Source organism: Lissotriton vulgaris, chromosome 5 (assembly GCF_964263255.1).
Source record: "Lissotriton vulgaris chromosome 5, aLisVul1.2, whole genome shotgun sequence".
Taxonomy (NCBI): domain Eukaryota; kingdom Metazoa; phylum Chordata; class Amphibia; order Caudata; family Salamandridae; genus Lissotriton; species Lissotriton vulgaris.
The window spans coordinates 563,166,966-563,185,281 of record NC_141693.1 but is presented as its reverse complement, the minus strand read 5'-3'; the positions used below and the strand labels follow the sequence as shown (position 1 = coordinate 563,185,281).

Sequence of the window (18,316 nt, the reverse complement as noted above, 5' to 3'; positions counted from 1 at the left end):
ATTTTGTCCTGGAAGAAGGCATTGAGCTCGTCACACAGAGCCTGAGTAGGCATGGGGGGGAGAGTGACGCGGTCGAGGAGGGAGAGCTCATTGGCAATCGAGAAGATGTCTTTTGCTTTGGAGGCCGACTCCAAGATTTTACGGGAGAAGTAGGATGATTTTGCCTCTAAAATAGAGGATTTATATTTTTTCAATAGGGTCGTGAATTCAATTTTGAGCAGGGGATCATACTTGTAACGCCAGCGGCGTTCGGCTTGGCGGAGGGCCAGTTTGTCTAGTTTTAACTGGTCAGTAAACCATCGCTGGGCGTCGTGGGGACGCACAGCTTTTATAGTTTTTAAGGGTGCTACAGAGTTGGAGGCCGCCGTCAGCCATTGTTCCAGGGTAGAGGCTTGATGAGAGGCTGAGCCGGAAAACGGAGGGACTGTATATATACACATATATCCAATCCAATTGTTGAAAAAACAATTCTTGAAACAACGAAGCCACAGCCACTTCTTATCCACGTGTGTTTATTTTAGTTCAATTCAGCCAAATCACTCGACGTGTTTCGAAGTAACAACTCCTTTGTCACGAGGCAAAGGAGTTGTTACTCCGAAACGCGTCAAGTGTTTAGGCTGAATTGAAGTAAAATAAACACACGTGGATAAGAAGTGGCCGTGGCTTCGTTGTTTCAAGGATTGTTTTTTTAACAATTGGATTGGATATTGGGGGCTCGGAACCCCGTCACAGCCCACCTCTGCAAAGGGCTTGGGTTTCTTCACAAAAACTAGCTTTGGATATATACATATATATATATATATATATATATATATATATATATATATATATATATATATATATATATATATATATATATATATATATATTACCTACTGGCGGTCGCCAGTAGGTATATATAGTTAGGATTTTTTCTCTATGGGATTTTTGAAAATTCTATGTCTAATAACGTTGGCGTTTGTGGACGGAATTGGCTGAAATTTTCAGGAAAATGGAACATTTTGTTTCTGAGCAGCCCCTGACAATTTGGGGAGGTTTCATCAAGGGGGGGCCGAGAAAAAAGGGGGGTCCCAAAACGCGTTTTTCCCATGTTAATTTCCATAGGGCGGTTGGCCTCACTTTTAGCTCGAACAGCTGAATGGATTTGCACGAAACTTGGCAAAATTGTAGGGACTGTTAGCCCGATGTGCCTTTGCTAGGTCTCAATATATGTGCTCCAGTGGATTTTGAGTAATTTAGGTTCAAAAAAAGATATATATCTGGGCGGAGCCTAACCACACATCTGATCTGATTGGCTGTCAGCACTTCATCCAAGAAGTGTTGGCAGCCATCTTGGGACCAATATACATGATAGCACCTATTTAAAAAGCATTGTAGTTAATAGAGGGTTTTAGGACTTTAGTTACATTATAAATCATTTGTTGATGGTACCATACTCGTTTTAGGAATTGTGGTGGGTTCTAAGGTGATTTTACCATGTGAAAAAACCTTCTGCTGTGATATCATGAATATTGTTTGAAAGAAAACTAATATCTCATGATTTTCCCACAGTGGTTTGGAAGGGGATCTATAAGCTAAACTGAAAGCATATTTTCTGTAAATTCACATTATCTTTCTCAGTCATGTGAAAATGAAGTCTGACATTCTCAGTAAAACATGTACATCCAACAAGGACAGAGACTGTCAGTTGATTCCTTTGTGTTCTACTGCAGCCTCCTAGAGTGTTCTAAAGAACAACTAGAGAGCTAACAGTCCTACTTATTACAAAGGTATGGCACACCTGAAGCCATCTTGATTGGAATAAAGTGGTAACTCTTAAAACATTTAATTTAAAAAGAAACAACATGAGGGGGTATATTTTGCCATAGAAAGTATGATTAGTGCTGCAGAATGAAAAATTAGGGCACATTTTGAGTGACTTCTCAAATCCTTTTCTATTTCATTAAAACATTCTGACATGCAGTCTCCCAAAATGGCCACCAGAGACAAAAGAGCCCAAATGTAGCCCAAATATCACCCAGATGTAGCCCAAGTATAGCCCAATGACAGAATGTCCCAGAGTGTTCTAAAGAACAACTAGAGCGCTAACAGTCCTACTTATTACAAAGGTATGGCACACCTGAAGCCATCTTGATTGGAATAAAGTGGTAACTCTTAAAACATTTAATTTAAAAAGAAACAACATGAGGGGGTATATTTTGCCATAGAAAGTATGATTAGTGCTGCAGAATGAAAAATTAGGGCACATTTTGAGTGACTTCTCAAATCCTTTTCTATTTCATTACAACATTCTGACATGCAGTCTCCCAAAATGGCCACCAGAGACAAAAGAGCCCAAATGTAGCCCAAATATCACCCAGATGTAGCCCAAGTATAGCCCAATGACAGAATGTCCCAGAGTGTTCTAAAGAACAACTAGAGCGCTAACAGTCCTACTTATTACAAAGGTATAGCACACCTGGAGCCATCGTGATGGGAATAAAGTGGTAACTCTTAAAACATTTAATTTAAAAAGGAACAAAATGAGGGGGTATATTATGCAATAGAAGGTATTATTAGTACTGCAGAAAGAAAAATTAGGGCACATTTTGAGTGACTTTTCAAATCCTCTTCTATTTCATTAAAAAATTCTGACATGCAGTCTCCCAAAATGGCCACCAGAGACAAAAGAGCCCAAATGTAGCCCAAATATCACCCAGATGTAGCCCAAGTATAGCCCAATGACAGAATGTCCCAGAGTGTTCTAAAGAACAACTAGAGCGCTAACAGTCCTACTTATTACAAAGGTATGGCACACCTGAAGCCATCTTGATTGGAATAAAGTTGTAACTCTTAAAACATTTAATTTAAAAAGAAACAACATGAGGGGGTATATTTTGCCATAGAAAGTATGATTAGTGCTGCAGAATGAAAAATTAGGGCACATTTTGAGTGACTTCTCAAATCCTTTTCTATTTCATTAAAACATTCTGACATGCAGTCTCCCAAAATGGCCACCAGAGACAAAAGAGCCCAAATGTAGCCCAAATATCACCCAGATGTAGCCCAAGTATAGCCCAATGACAGAATGTCCCAGAGTGTTCTAAAGAACAACTAGAGCGCTAACAGTCCTACTTATTACAAAGGTATAGCACACCTGGAGCCATCGTGATGGGAATAAAGTGGTAACTCTTAAAACATTTTATTTAAAAAGGAACAAAATGAGGGGGTACATTATGCAATAGAAGGTATTATTAGTACTGCAGAAAGAAAAATTAGGGCACATTTTGAGTGACTTTTCAAATCCTCTTCTATTTCATTAAAAAATTCTGACATGCAGTCTCCCAAAATGGCCACCAGAGACAAAAGAGCCCAAATGTAGCCCAAATATCACCCAGATGTAGCCCAAGTATAGCCCAATGACAGAATGTCCCAGAGTGTTCTAAAGAACAACTAGAGCGCTAACAGTCCTACTTATTACAAAGGTATGGCACACCTGAAGCCATCTTGATTGGAATAAAGTGGTAACTCTTAAAACATTTAATTTAAAAAGGAACAAAATGAGGGGGTATATTATGCAATAGAAGGTATTATTAGTACTGCAGAAAGAAAAATTAGGGCACATTTTGAGTGACTTTTCAAATCCTCTTCTATTTCATTAAAAAATTCTGACATGCAGTCTCCCAAAATGGCCACCAGAGACAAAAGAGCCCAAATGTAGCCCAAATATCACCCAGATGTAGCCCAAGTATAGCCCAATGACAGAATGTCCCAGAGTGTTCTAAAGAACAACTAGAGCGCTAACAGTCCTACTTATTACAAAGGTATGGCACACCTGAAGCCATCTTGATTGGAATAAAGTTGTAACTCTTAAAACATTTAATTTAAAAAGAAACAACATGAGGGGGTATATTTTGCCATAGAAAGTATGATTAGTGCTGCAGAAAGAAAAATTAGGGCACATTTTGAGTGACTTCTCAAACCCTCTTCAATTTCATTAAAAAATTCTGACATACAGTCTCCCAAGATGGCCACCAGAGACAAAAGAGCCTAAATGTAGCCCAAATATCACCCAGATGTACCCCAAGTATAGCCCAATGACAGAATGTCCCAGAGTGTTCTAAAGAACAACTAGAGCGCTAACAGTCTTACTTATGACAAAAGTATGGCACACCAGAAGCCATCTTGATTGGAATGAAGTGGTAAGTCTGAAAACACTCAAATTAAAAAGGAACATCATGAGGGGGTTAATTTTGCCATAGAAAGTATGATTAGTGCTTCAGAAAGAAAAATTAGGGATCATTTTGAGTGACTTCTCAAATCCTCTTCTATTTCATTAAAACAATTCTGACATGCAGACTGAAACATGCACTTTGAATACCAGCAGCAGACGTCCCTGGTGAGCAGGAGCTTTACTACAGTGATCTAATGTGCAACTAGAGTGCTAACATTCAGAATTTATGGCAAATGTGTGACACATCTGAATGCCTTCTTGATGGAACCAAAGTAAACAAGCATTGAAAATGCAATAGATCTCGCCCTCGTTTAAGTTAAAGCCATTCTGTTTGTAATGAGGTGGCTTTTTAGCTTTGCTTTTATTAGTGTTTTTACAACTTTCATGTAAATAACATGCATCTGTATGCATATAAGTATATGTATGCATGCATTTATGTTTCTATTTATATAGATATACAGATGATATATGTTTATATATGTATGTATATATATATATTCACTGAAAAAACCATAGGCTATAGACCATATATAGTTAGGAATTAGCATTTACAAAACCTTGAAAATTCACTGAAAAAACCATAGGTTATAGACCATATATAGTTAGGAATTAGCATTTACAAAACCTTGAAAATTCACTGAAAAAACCATAGGTTATAGACCATATATAGTTAGGAATTCGCATTTACAAAACCTTATTTTACTCACACAAAACCATTGAAATTCCATATATAGTTAGTTGCACTAACTATATATCGCGCACCCGCAATCCACTGCTGATGATGTCACATATTACATCATTCATGACATGGTCAGTGACATCACTGATGACATCACTGATGACATCTCAAATGACATCACTGATGACAACATCCAGTGACTGTATGTTTCTGTAAAGTTAAAATATGTCTTACATATTGAAGAATGAGTGGATGTATAAGTGTCTGGATGAAGGATTTAGTAGGTGCATGACTGACTGTATGAGTGAGTGATTAAATGTGTCTCACTGAGTGCATGGGTTAGTGACTAAACTGTCTTAATTTGTGCATCATTATGTCTGTTGTTCTGTAAACTGTTGCATGTGTTGATAAGTAGCTATATGAGTAACTATATGGGTTATTGATTGGTTGCCCAAGTATTTGTATGGGAGACTGAGTGTGTGTGTGGGTGGCTGGGAGGTGTATGACTCTGTACATAGATGTGTGAGCAGTTGATTCACTAGATGCATGGTTTCAAAAGTGCATGTGGAAACAGCTGTATGGGCGGTTGACTGTGTGCATGAGTGTATTGGTGAGTGAATGGATATCTCAGTGCTACATGTCAAAGTAAGTACATATGTAAAACACAGTACATGTGAGAGTTGACATATATAAATAACTGTGCATAAGAGCCAGTGAATGTGTGAGTGGCTGTATGGATCATTGTGAACTTGTATCAGGGATTGTATAAGAGAGTAAATATGTGTTAGTATATGTTTGAATAAGTAAAGTTTGTATAACTGTATAGTTGAGGAAATGGAGGTGTGATTGATTCTTTGCATGACTGACTAGGTGTGTGAGTAACTCCATGGATGAGTGACAGTCTGTGAGTGTCTGTTTACACTGATTGTATCTAAGGTTATATTAGAGTCTGAAGAGGTTCATCGTATTATCACATGAATGATATCATCAGTGATGTGATCAGTAATGTCAAATGAGATGTCATCAGTGATGTCATCAGTGATGTCATTTGAGATGTCATCAGTGATGTCATTTGAGATGTCATCAGTGATGTCATCAGTGATGTCACTGACCATGTCATGAATGATGTAATATGTGACATCATCAGCAGTGGATTGCGGGTGCGCGATATATAGTTAGTGCAACTATATATATATATATATATATATATATATATATATATATATATATTTTTTTTTTTTTTTTTTTTAAAGAAGCATATTGTGCAATTAGGTTATTACATCATCCCGTTTTGCTGCTAGGTTTCATATGATGTAATAATGCCTTTTATGATGTAAGAGAGCATGTTGAATGCTGTTTGTGTTTAACAGTGTTTAAACTGGTAGCTGAAGGCTGTGCCACACAACTCTTCACCAGTGGACTGTTATATGTAAAATAAGCATATTTCACTACAAAAAACAATGATCCTTGCTGAATGTGTATTACTTCACAGATCATGATATTGCTCCTACCCGCAGGGAGCAGCATTATGAGCTTCTCCCTGCAGCGGGAGCAATTCCGGCTCCTGTTCGATGCGGGGAGCCACCTCAGGGTGCAGGGGCCTTGGGGCTCTGACCATGGCCCCCAACAACAGTGCAGTGGGTGCCCTGGGTGGACACCAGGGAACCCACCCTTATTGGTTCCAGGCCCCAGACGAGGGGGATGCATGCCCCCTCCCTCTTGAATATACTGCTGGGCCCATGGGGATGGGGTCCCAGGGGCCAGAATTAGGCACGGGAGAGATCCTGGGTTCCCCCGTCTCCATTACAATTCTGCCAGGCCCCAGGAAATAGGGTCCCCGGGTCCGAAATCGGCATGAGATTGAATATGTTGCTGGGCCTCAGAGGATGGGTTGCCCAAAGCTGAAATCGTCCCAGGAGGGGGCTATGTGCCCCCTTCCCCCGTGAATGTATTGCCAGGCATCAGAGGTTGAGGTCCTTGGTGGCTGCCCAGGGAGGCAAACTTCTTGCCCCCCTCCTCCTTCAAAATTGCTCCGAACCCTGGGGGAGGGGGTCTCTAGTACCAAAATGGCATGGGGACGGGGGCCTTGTGCCCCTCCCCATAAAAATTGCACCAAGCCCTAGGGGATAGGGTCCCCGTGGCCTAAATCATCAATGGAGGGGGCTGTGCGCTCCCCTCCCCCTGTAAAATTGCACTTGGATTGGGGTTCCCGTGGGCCAAAATCTGCCAGCTGTGCCACCACCAGGGATCTCTGATTCTTGGGGGTTGCGGTGGTAGGAAGACCGCCACCTCTGCGCCCCATGAGTCTGGCAGTCCGTGGACTGCCAGACTCGTAATGAGGCCCTTAGTGTAAAGGTTTATAACAAGCAAGGACTGGTGCTAGCACCTTGCCACCTTAATGCCTGCAGTACAGGCAACTTTATTTTGCACACAAATACAACTGATAGATTTTACAGTTGACAAATTACACACTGATGAACACATGCAGCATGTGATGGAGACAATACAGCCAACAAACGCAAATACATCGCAACAAAACGCCTTGCGATACATTGCTATTGGACTGCTTCTATTTACACAAACACATTTCTCTGGTGATTGGAGGTCCCTGCCTTCCTGATTGCAAACATTTATATGGCAGTAATCACAAAATATCTATTAACAATTAAATAAATTGTGTTTTTTAACAATATACAAATTTTCAGTCCTACAAATTAGGTTGTCATAGGACAGATGAGCTGCTAAATTTGTTCTATCAGGATTTGCAGTGGCTCTTCACAGGTTAAACACAACTCTGCAGTATGAATTGCACTGCTGAATAGCTCTGTCATATACCACTATTTGTTATAGTATCAGGCCTATGCATTCTCTTTGTGGCCTCTTGGGTGAAAATAATCACATTCACATGTTTAATAAATGTATTCCCCCTGACAGTATAATGCATATGAATATATAGGAACATCAAAGAGACAGCAACTGCAGCCTTGAATTGCCTTACCATTTTGTTGGCAGTCACTTCCCCAGTATCCAGGGCAGCATTTCCATTTGACAGATGTCAACACTTTCTGCTTCACTTGATACACTGGCTTCACAGCCACCCGGTACCTGGAAATCAAGAACCGGATGTTACCAGTCATAGCATTTCTGACATCCAGAGAAGGCATGCAGTAGAACAATGAAAGGACCATAAATAGGAAGAATTCCAAGCTGAAGCCAAGAATTCATGCGGAAACCTACGCCTTGCAGGTGTCCAACTAGGATTTCCAAACATTGCAGCATTTTTTGTTATCCACAAAATGCCAAGAAGGTGACCTTGAACATCCTGTCATACTTACGTTCATCTACGATTAGTCATAAGGATCATCTGTAATGCAGACAATTGAGGAAAGCAAAGCAAAATGTGATTTATACATTATATCTAATTCTATTTTTCTTTGACAAATATATTCCCACGTGGAGAAAGAAATCCTTTACCTCTACCCAGTGAGTTTATGGGTGTTCAGCGTTTTCTAAGATTCTGACCCAGTCAAAAGAGTGACGCAACCCAGGTGCATCGTCTATTTTGCGATTTACGAAGCCACACAATCTGTTTTGCATAGCTTGCTTGATTTATATTAAAAAAATAAAAAATAAAGTACCACAAGGTAGAGCACAGCGCATCCTTGAGTTACCTTGCATTACTGAGGTGTTACATGGGTAGAGCGTGGGCATTCTGCAGCACACATACAAAGAGATGAAACCTCCACAAAATGTGTTTTTGTGCAGGAAGGCACACCTTACTCCACAAAACGATTTTGACCACAAAGCAGGCACCCTTGCCCCTTACAGCAAAGGTGCCTGCTTTGGCACAAGGGCCTAGGCAGTCAGAATTGCGCTTTCATTAACAGAGAGCAGAACTGTGCCATATCTTTGTAAATATGGCATATTTTCTGCTCTCTCCCCTTTTGATGCAATGCATGACAGCAAGTTCCCCTGCTGTGTTACGTTGAGTAAAAGTTTAGTAAATCTGGACCTATATTTGCAAACCTACACTAACATTTTTTTTGCATTTAAGTTTAGTGTGTATATTGTGCATAAAAAGACTTTGAGGATGCTTATAAATGCCCCAGTGGTGGCGGCTGACATTTGAAAGTGGTAAGGTGTAAATGTTCGGGTTGAGTGCCCGATGTTGAGCGAGCGTATCGAGCAAGTCCTAATGTTATAAGGTGGGTTCGGGCGGGGTCTCCTCCAGGAAAATTTAGAATTTTTTTTTTTAGAAAAAAGAGTGGGCAAATGGTGCATTTTCAAGCATATTTGAGAAAGCAGGAATGTTAATAAAGCGACTGTGTAAGTGTAGGTACGAAATCAATAAAGAGATTTCATATAATGACGCAGGACTTAAGATTCAACTTTTCACTTGGATCTCAGTTTTCCTAACAAGCAAGGAATGCATTACAGCCGGGTTGACGAAGTGGGGTAATTGAAACTGAGGCATATTTTCCTTTGGACTGAATTTTATCTTTGTCCCAGCAAAAAAAAAGTGTTTTTTTTTTGTTCTAAATGAGACGCTATTTGTAAAGTGCCTTGAAAAGGAAAGAGAACAAATTGGCTTCTGTTTCTATCCACCACTCCAGCCACTGATGCCATTTCCTGAATATTGAATGGTGGTAGTAACAACATCACACGCACTTTAAACCTCTAATTTAAGAAAGTGACATAAGGTGGCATTGGGCACCCCCGGAGCCAGTGTTCAATTAACCTGAAAGGGCGGGACTCGTTTAGTGAATGATTATCCTGTAAATGTGACATGGAATCAGCCCCCTGGGCAACCATGGCCTCGATAAAATGGAGAGTGAAAATTGAAGACAGGGTGATGTCTAGAAATCCAGGCACCCAATAATCCATAAAAAAGTGCAAACCAGAAACCCATGGGAAAGAACAACCCATAGCAAGCAGAAGCATGGTCCAACTGTGAAGGACCAACAGTCAGCTAAGCAGCCAAATCCATTTAATTATACACCCTAGAAAAGATGTCATGGTGGGTCCAGAAGGGCTTTATGACAGAAGTTGAGCCATTAGTTGAGGATAAAGAGACACTGGCATGAACGCCAAGGTACCCAGGAGAAGCAGGCGTCAAAGACAACTAGAACAAAAGACATGCACATTCTATGCAAGTGAAACCACGTATAGGAGCTAAAGGCTCCAGGACAACTGTCCACAGACACCCAAACAAGCAGGAATCCCACATCCAATAACCCATACAAAGTACAGTGTCACCCAAACAAATGTAACACAGACAGGATGGTAGAGTTTTCCTCGAGGCATGGGGAATGAATGGGTTTCAGACACAGAGACATGTGACAACTTGTTCACACAAAGATTTTTGTATGTGGCACATTAACTCTGTATTCAGCAACATTACCTGCTGCAGTAGAGTACCAACTGCCCTACACAAATCCTACAAGACTGGTGTGGGGTGTGTTGAAGATTAAGCAGATTCATGCCTTTGAAGGCCTTGATACAGCCACATTAAATACCAGCTTACAATTTTTTTTGTGTGGAAAGTTGCAATGTACACAGGACATTGTTTGACTGAAGATGTATATGTACATAGACTGTTCCTGTGTATTTGAAGGGATTTTTACTTTCCTGAAATATTTTTAAGTTTGCCCTCCCTTCAATCGACTTGGCTGTAGAGTCACACTAGCCTTTGCAGGCTGGTGAGACTGGTACAAGGACTTCAGTTGGTGCTTTAAGTGTCCACTCCTTTTTTCAATGCCAGATTCCAGGACTATTTCACCTGTTCACTGTACCCTGAGTTTGTTGCCCTTATTGTGTGATCACTCACTGCACTTTTCGGTTACTAGTAACGTTTGTGTTTGCCTCGCACTGCACATGTTTTTAAGGTTCCATGTGATTATATATGGCGGTTACATAGAATGCCAATTCTGACAAACCACTTCACTTAAACTGTTTAATAGTGTTTTTCAAGATGAACGTTATATTCAATTTGGATAAACATTCCACAGAAAATGTTTTTGAAATATTTTTGAGGAGCAAACAATATTTGCCTTGAAAATGTGTACTTTGTTATTTTTTTTACATGGTTTACATTTGCCCCCTACTCTTCCCATATCATTTTGGTAGATGGCTCTGCACTTTTCCACAAATTGCTGTTCTGGTGGGGTTCCCCCGGCCCCTGAATCACCGTACCCCTTTCCACTGCTTTTTTTTTCTCTCCTACATTCTTTTTATCCTTTCTGGTCCTCCTTACACTTTTTTTTGGAAGGAAGGAAAGATTACTTCCGTTAAATGACCTCGTGAGCTTCTGTATTCTCATTCCTCGTTGGAAACCATTCGCTACCCAGCACCCTTTACATTTAAAAACAGATATATATTTTTTATTTTTCTGTTAGCAAATCAATATTATTTCTTTCTTTTTTTAAATGTAAATTTTTTTAAGAACAACAAAAGGAGGCGACCGTGCACCCACAACAATAAAATAACCAGAGTGGGAGAGCTGCAGCATAGTGGTAGCCTTCACAAATTTCACAGGGACTGACTGAAGAGCAGCCAGACAGGCAACAAAGATTCATACAAATACAAGTAATTGCACAGCTCAGAGCATTAGGACTGAGCAGATGAGGTCACATTTCCATCTTCTATCAAATCACGGTGATAATATTTTATCCAGCCGCCCCGGATCTTATAGAACATACGCAGCCACCCCCTGCTTTTATAAGTAACTTTCCCAGCGGCCATATATAAATCCATCCTCACCTTCCACTCATAAAGGAATGGCATCTCGTGTGGATCAATATTATTTCTTAATTTTTGTGGCCTTTTTCACTATTTTGAAACTCGCTGTATTTCTATTAATACCTTTTCCTTCGAAATCGTTTTTTAAAATTAATTGGTTGCTCAGCAGAGGGGGTTACGGTTATATTGGTTTTCTATGAGTCTACAAGCTACATGTTCGAACAAGTTGAGATCTCCAGATTGTACAAGCATCTGTCCTGCAAACTACACTACTAACCCTGTGATCTGCAGACCAAACATCCATCAGACATGCTTCCTAGATCTGTGCAAGACTAATTTTTAGATTTGGATCATATTTTGTGGTTTCTCTTGTTCACATCAATCACTCCATTTTCCTGCAGGTTTAGTAATGCCCCTTCAATTATATACTATTTTTTTGACTGTGCCCTATTTATTGACTGTGTCACGTGACTCGTGACATCAGTGGTGGGTGGGTGTACAGTGTAGGTTACATCAATTACAACAACTAGACCGTGTCCCGCAGGACACTACAACTCCTACCAAAATACGAATGGAAGTGATTTGAATACCTAGGTGTGGTGGATCTAAAACTGGACACACTTGCATCTTCATTTGGAATCATGCCTCTCTTATTAGTTAGTTCAGCAAAGGCCAAGGAGTAATTCAACTGTAACGTAAAGGTTTGAAATAAACAGTTCACAAACAACGTGATGCCAGTTGTACTCACATGACCTTCTGGCACTCTGGCGATCCGTAGGGACATGGCTGCTGGGACTTTATTACATATTTTTCTGTTTTGCAGGAGGCGATGAAAGTGACAATTCTGGAATCCACAACACTGCACCAGTTTCTAGGGGGAAAAATGGAAAATAAATTCAGAGAAAGGCAACAAACCTCAGCAATTGAATGTCATTAGCATTACAGAAGCAAATCCAATCAAAACTTGAAGATCCTTCATCAAAAAGCCCTACTCTCCAGAAAGTGATGATCTACCATAATAGATGAATCATTTTATGTTTTAATGTCGATAAACACAGGTTGCAGTGCATGCCTTCACAATGGAAAGGGTCAGCAGTATAGGTCTAACCCCCAGATTCATGAAGAACACATTTTGCGATTCCTTAATAGCGAAAAATACTGATTCGCTATTAAGGAATAGCAAAATGCTATTCATCAAGAAATCCATTCAAAAATAGTGATTTCTAATAAGTCCTTAATTGCGATTCGCAAATTGCGAGTCGCAATTAAGGAATATCTCCCCATTCATTCCTATGGGCCTAGAGGCCCAAAGGAATGAATGGGGCGCAATTAGCGATTCGCAAATTGAGATTGCGATTTCAAGGGTGCAGGAGTGTCCAAAGGACACCCTGTTGCACCCCTGAAATTGATGTGTGCACATATGTTGAGCACACACATGTGTGTGCGCAACAAGAAACTTTGAAAAATGCACTTTAGTGCATTTTTCAAAGTTTTTGCTATTTACCACGGAGTTTAACTTTGCGGTACATAGCGGCCCCAGATTGCGAATTCGCAATTTTTAAATGGTTCATGAATTGCATTTAAGGAATCTCAAATTGAGATTCCTTAAATGCAATTCATCGCAATTTAGCGATTTCCATAATTGCGATTTTTGCATTTGGGATGATGAATCCCAAATGCAAAAATAGTGCTCGCAAAGCCGAATTTACTTTGATGAATCTGGCTGTACGTTCCTAGGAATCATGGACCTCATCTATAAGAAACTGACACAGCACGGCACCGCAAGCCATTTAGCTGAGCCGTGCTGCGTCATAGGAATGCGTCCTATTAACAACAATACGACTCATCCCTGTCCTTTCCCCTGCACTGGCGCACAATTGGCGGCCTGCACAAAAACAATAATTAATGGCATTTTCCTCTTTCTATGAATGATGCAGAATGCAGCACACAAAGAAAGAGGAAACAATAAGGAGAAATGAAAGTATTTCTCTTTGTTGCGCCATTCTTATGCCCCAGAGGCACAATGGACTTGTAAATAGGCACCCTAGAATGGTAGCCTGAGACATTTCTACCAGTCTTATATTAATACAGGGTAGCTTAATTCTAAACTAAAATGTACTTACATGGTCTAAGACCAGAAAGAGGCAGGCAAAAGCGCTGCTTTCCGAGGGCAGACGTTAGTTACAGTTACAAGGAGGCTCAGTCAACAAACTTTACTTGCTGGAACCAGCAATCAGGGAGGTTGACTTAGGAGTTTGAAACAAGACCTGTTGGCTACCATTGTTTTAGATGAAAGGGAACTTATAAGAGATGAGAGCAAAGTTAAGGAGAGTCAAGAGTCAGTCAGAATGGACCAGGCAGAGAAGACCGGAATGGAAGTTAGCTTATGGAGACATTTATAAAAGGTGTTTCTTATAAGACTTGCAGGTCAGAGTAGAGTTGGGAGAAGATTGAACAAACTGACAACTATCAAATCTGTGCATTCTGCTGCTGTCCTAGCAGAAACAGTAGACGGTATGCGACGTTTACAACGCAACCGTTACAACGCCGTTACATTACGACGCGGTCATAACAACGAAAGTTGTTACAACGAATTGCGATGGGGGGCGCTCAAGGATAGTAAATCATTTAATTTACTATCCCAACACCTTCCCTACTATCCACGGGGACTGGTGTTGGAATAGTAAATTACATTTTTTTAATTTGCGCCCCCCCAACGCAAGTGGTTGTAACGACTTGCGTTGTTACAACCGCGTTGTAATGGGACGCGTTGTAAAAGTGTGCGTGGTAATGACGTACATCCACAGTAGACGTTTCCTGTCAACATATATCCTTCTTCTACCCTGACATGTCATTCACTAATTATAATGGAAGTGGAAGATGTCTCGGAGGAAACTTCAGAAGGGAGAAGGATAATGCCTCCTCACTTAAAGTAGAAAGAGCAAGGTATCTCTGGTTGAAGAAAGGTTTTAGGCTCTCAAGGGAGACTGAAGACAGAAGGGTAACATATGGTAGGCCAGTTTAGTCATTCACAGTCAGGACAGCAAAATATTTAGCACTTGATCTCTCATACATGCGCAGGATGCTAGTCAGGATAGCGTCTGAGCCATGACCTGACATGGGCTCACCTGACTGGGGTTAATCCACCTTTGAGAGCGTTCAGGGACATGGGAGAGGCTTGTAGCATGAACCTCTTCTCACAATTTCAACCTCATTTGGCCTAGAAGCAGGAGGTGCAATCTGGATCTTTTAAAGACTTTTATTTACTGCTCAGGTCCCTAGCATTAATTGCTCTTCTACTTCTTTCCTCGCTCATGAGGTGTATTTCTCCAGCACATTATCACTGCCTCCGAAACAAAAGTGCATGGCTAAGCCACGATCTCTTATTGTTGTCCATTTGGCATCATATTGCTCATTTGACATCATCTCTTTCTTGAACATGCCCTGTAGTTTTGCCTTATGTTAACCCAAGTACACACATAATAGGCCGCTCATGCTTTGCACATGTTACGCAGTAACACGCTTGTTTTGTTCCACCCAGTCGATACCTGAGCAGAATCCCTGCAACAAAACTGTTCCTGATCAATGTTATGGGAGAGTGCATATTCCTAGAGTTAGCAAAAGACACACAATTGATGGATGGAATGCAGAACAAATCAAAACATTCACCCCCAGTCAGGAGATCTGGGTAAAATCCATCATTCTTTTGCTCACCATGCCACCTCAGTTTAGACCAGGCCATATGCAAATAAGTCTTGACCCTGTGCCTCATGGGAACAGTCCAGCCCGAACTGCCAAGCCAGACCCTCCCTGGACCAAGCATCCTAGGACTGGTTTTGGGGTTTCACCCCTCATTAGCCAGTATAGCGTGATTACAGTGGCACAGTGAGCCCAGGACCCACGTCAGGGCAGACCTAGGGCACTTAGGGCGAGAAAGCAAAAGACACACAATTGATGGACAGAATGCAGACCAAATCAAAACATTCACCCCCAGTCAAGAGATCTGGGTTAAATCCATCATTCATTTGCTCACCATGCACCCCAGTTTAGACCTGGCCATATGCAAATCAGTCTTGACCCTGTGCCTCATGGGAACAGTCCAGCCTGAACTGCCAAGCTAGGTCCTCCCATGGCCATGTCTGAACTGGGGTGGTGGAGTGAGCTGAAGAATAATGACAGATCAACTGACTGGGGGTGAGTGCTTGCAATGTTCAACACTCCGTCCATCATCCCCTTTGGTTTTGCTTTATTCCTAGATTTAATCAGAAGCACCCATTACAATAAAATTATGTCTACAAATAGGTTTCAGTTTGATCAAAATAGAAAGGATTATCTTATAGTATTCGTCATTATTGTAAATTGGGGGGTAATATGAATAATGACAGCAACTCCTCTTGTAGGGTACAATTTCTCTGTGTATACGGATGTATTGTTTAGCATTCAGAAAGCAAACTGTGTTAGTAATTTATTCAAGTTTCAATATACTTCACAGTACTCCACAGGACATATAATTACATCAGCATGGACACAGTCTGAAAGCAGACCTACAGTCACTGATCTTGTGTGTTCTAGCAGACAGTATGAGCGCTGCAGTTGTATATAGCGCTTGATCACGGTCTCTTGTGTTGGAAGTAAAGAATCTGCGGTTTACCATTGTTTTGCTGCAGTCTTTGGGTTCCTTTGGCAGGTTCCTGCTTTAAAGTGCTTTATTTCATTTGAGGAGTAGTACGTTTCTAATAAACCAGAAATCGCACTGCTGTTCAGGGGAGCACAGAGATATTTTCAATTTTCTCGAAATGATCTGTTCTACAACGGATCTGTTGATTGTTTTGTTCTGTTCACCCCAAAATGATTCAAACCGCCATAGACATATTTAAAAAGTAGTATGTGGTCAGAAATCAAACCTTTAAACATATAAAGCATACATTTTACCCGGCAAAAGTAAATGTTTAATATCAGGGACAGCTTTAGGAATTTGTGGGCCCACATTAAAAAGAGAATGTGTGAGACCTTTTGCATACACTGTGGCATTACAGAGAATGACACCACAATTAGTCTCATCAATTGACCATTAGTCCTCTGGCATCGTTGAAACGACTTTGCAAGAAGGAACTTTCATTGAAAGGGTATTGCTAAAACAATCAAAAATCATTCATAACAACATTAATAAAATACGTGCAAGTATTTTAAAATTCTACTAAGTGGAAATGCATTATATTAGTACTACTGGGTGGAAATGTTTGCCTTAGGTCTATCCCAAAAGTATATCCTTAATCAAATGATAAAAGTTGTTTCTATATTAATGCATAAATATGCATTCTATGTATGCTAATTACTTAGAGCAGACCTAGCCAGATGGCAGCACAAAGCTGTATAGAGTCAAAGTCAAAAACTGACACCCAGATTTACTAAGCAACGCAAGCCCTTAAAGTCAGAGTTACTAAACCCTGCTAATCTACCTTTCAAGGCTCTGTGTGGCTTGGTAAATCTAGAGCAATGCAAGGCAGCGCAAGTTGCAGCCCTGCGTTACACTGTGTCGGGGGGGAGTTCCATTGGTGGAGCGCAAGCATTCCTCACGAGCCCACCAAGGATTTCAGTCCATTCCCAGATTTACTAAGAACAGCAAAACTGGGAATGCGTCAAAATGGTACGTCATCCCAACAGAGGCGTAATGAGGAGAAATGTGTTTGTTTCTCCTTGGTATTTTATCTTCCTATGTGTACAGCATTGTGCAGCACACATAGAAAGAGGAAAATGCAGTTGAGAATTGTTTCTGTGCAGGAAGGTGTTCCTTCCTGCTCAAAATCAATCCCGCCTGAAACACAGGCACTCTTGCAGGATGGTGCAAGGGGGACTGTGTTGGCGCTATGTAGCACTCAGTGCACCAGAGCAGAGAGCAGGAATGCTCCATATCTTAGAAAATGTGGTGCATTTCTGCTGTCTCCATCTGGCGCATCGCAGAGAAGCGAAGCAAGTTGTCTTGCTGCGTTGTGCCAAATGTCAGTAAATATGTTCCTATGTCACCATGTGTTAGGAGGAGTAGCTGTTGTGGACTGTTACTGCATCATGATGTAATGATCATTCATCTGGTCCCTAATTTTGAGCTGGATTGGAGTTGTCTGGGCAGATGTAGATTATTGTTTCAGGTAGAAAAAGCCTTTTGTGTGGCTTTTTTGCATTTCGTCTCTTGTCTGAAGGTGTTCTCATTACAGGGTTGCGGAGAGCAAGCAGAGATGGTGGGCATGTCATCCTGCATGCAGGTGTGCCAGTCATAATGGCTTTTTAGATGATACAGTTCGATTTGAAAATGATGTGAGGTAGCAAGAGGAGCCTATTGAGTTCCATCAGGGTTGGGGGTTATGTGACTGTATTCCTTCCTACTAAACAGTGTGCTTTTAAGTACGATGACCTTGAGATGGTTTTTCCAGATACCTAGTGCAAGATAAGGTGTGTGGCACAGAAGTTTCTTGAGCAAGAAAGATATCCAAGCAAACAAAATTGCAAATAGCTTAACACCTTTTAAAGGCATCATTCAAGTCACTATAAAATAACAAAATACAATGATATCTAGGCTAAAAGGTTTTATTGGCATGTGCCCAGAATAATCACAAGACCCTTATCAATGCACTCTGCAGTACTGACCTTAATTATGCCAGAGTTTCCTGAGGACATTTCATTTTGTAAAT

At 40.8% G+C, this 18,316-nt stretch overlaps 1 protein-coding gene across 1 annotated transcript in view; it reads right to left on the bottom strand.

Annotated features, from left to right (window-relative positions):
* Positions 1-18,316, bottom strand: part of MMRN2 (multimerin 2) — a 197,912-nt gene that overhangs the window by 18,273 nt on the left and 161,323 nt on the right. The window contains exons 2-3 of the mRNA XM_086922022.1: positions 12,379-12,501; positions 7,891-7,997 (exon numbers count right to left, since the gene is read on the bottom strand). Coding sequence (XP_086778148.1) covers positions 7,891-7,997; positions 12,379-12,501 — 230 coding nt within the window. The remainder of the gene's footprint in view (positions 1-7,890; positions 7,998-12,378; positions 12,502-18,316) is intronic.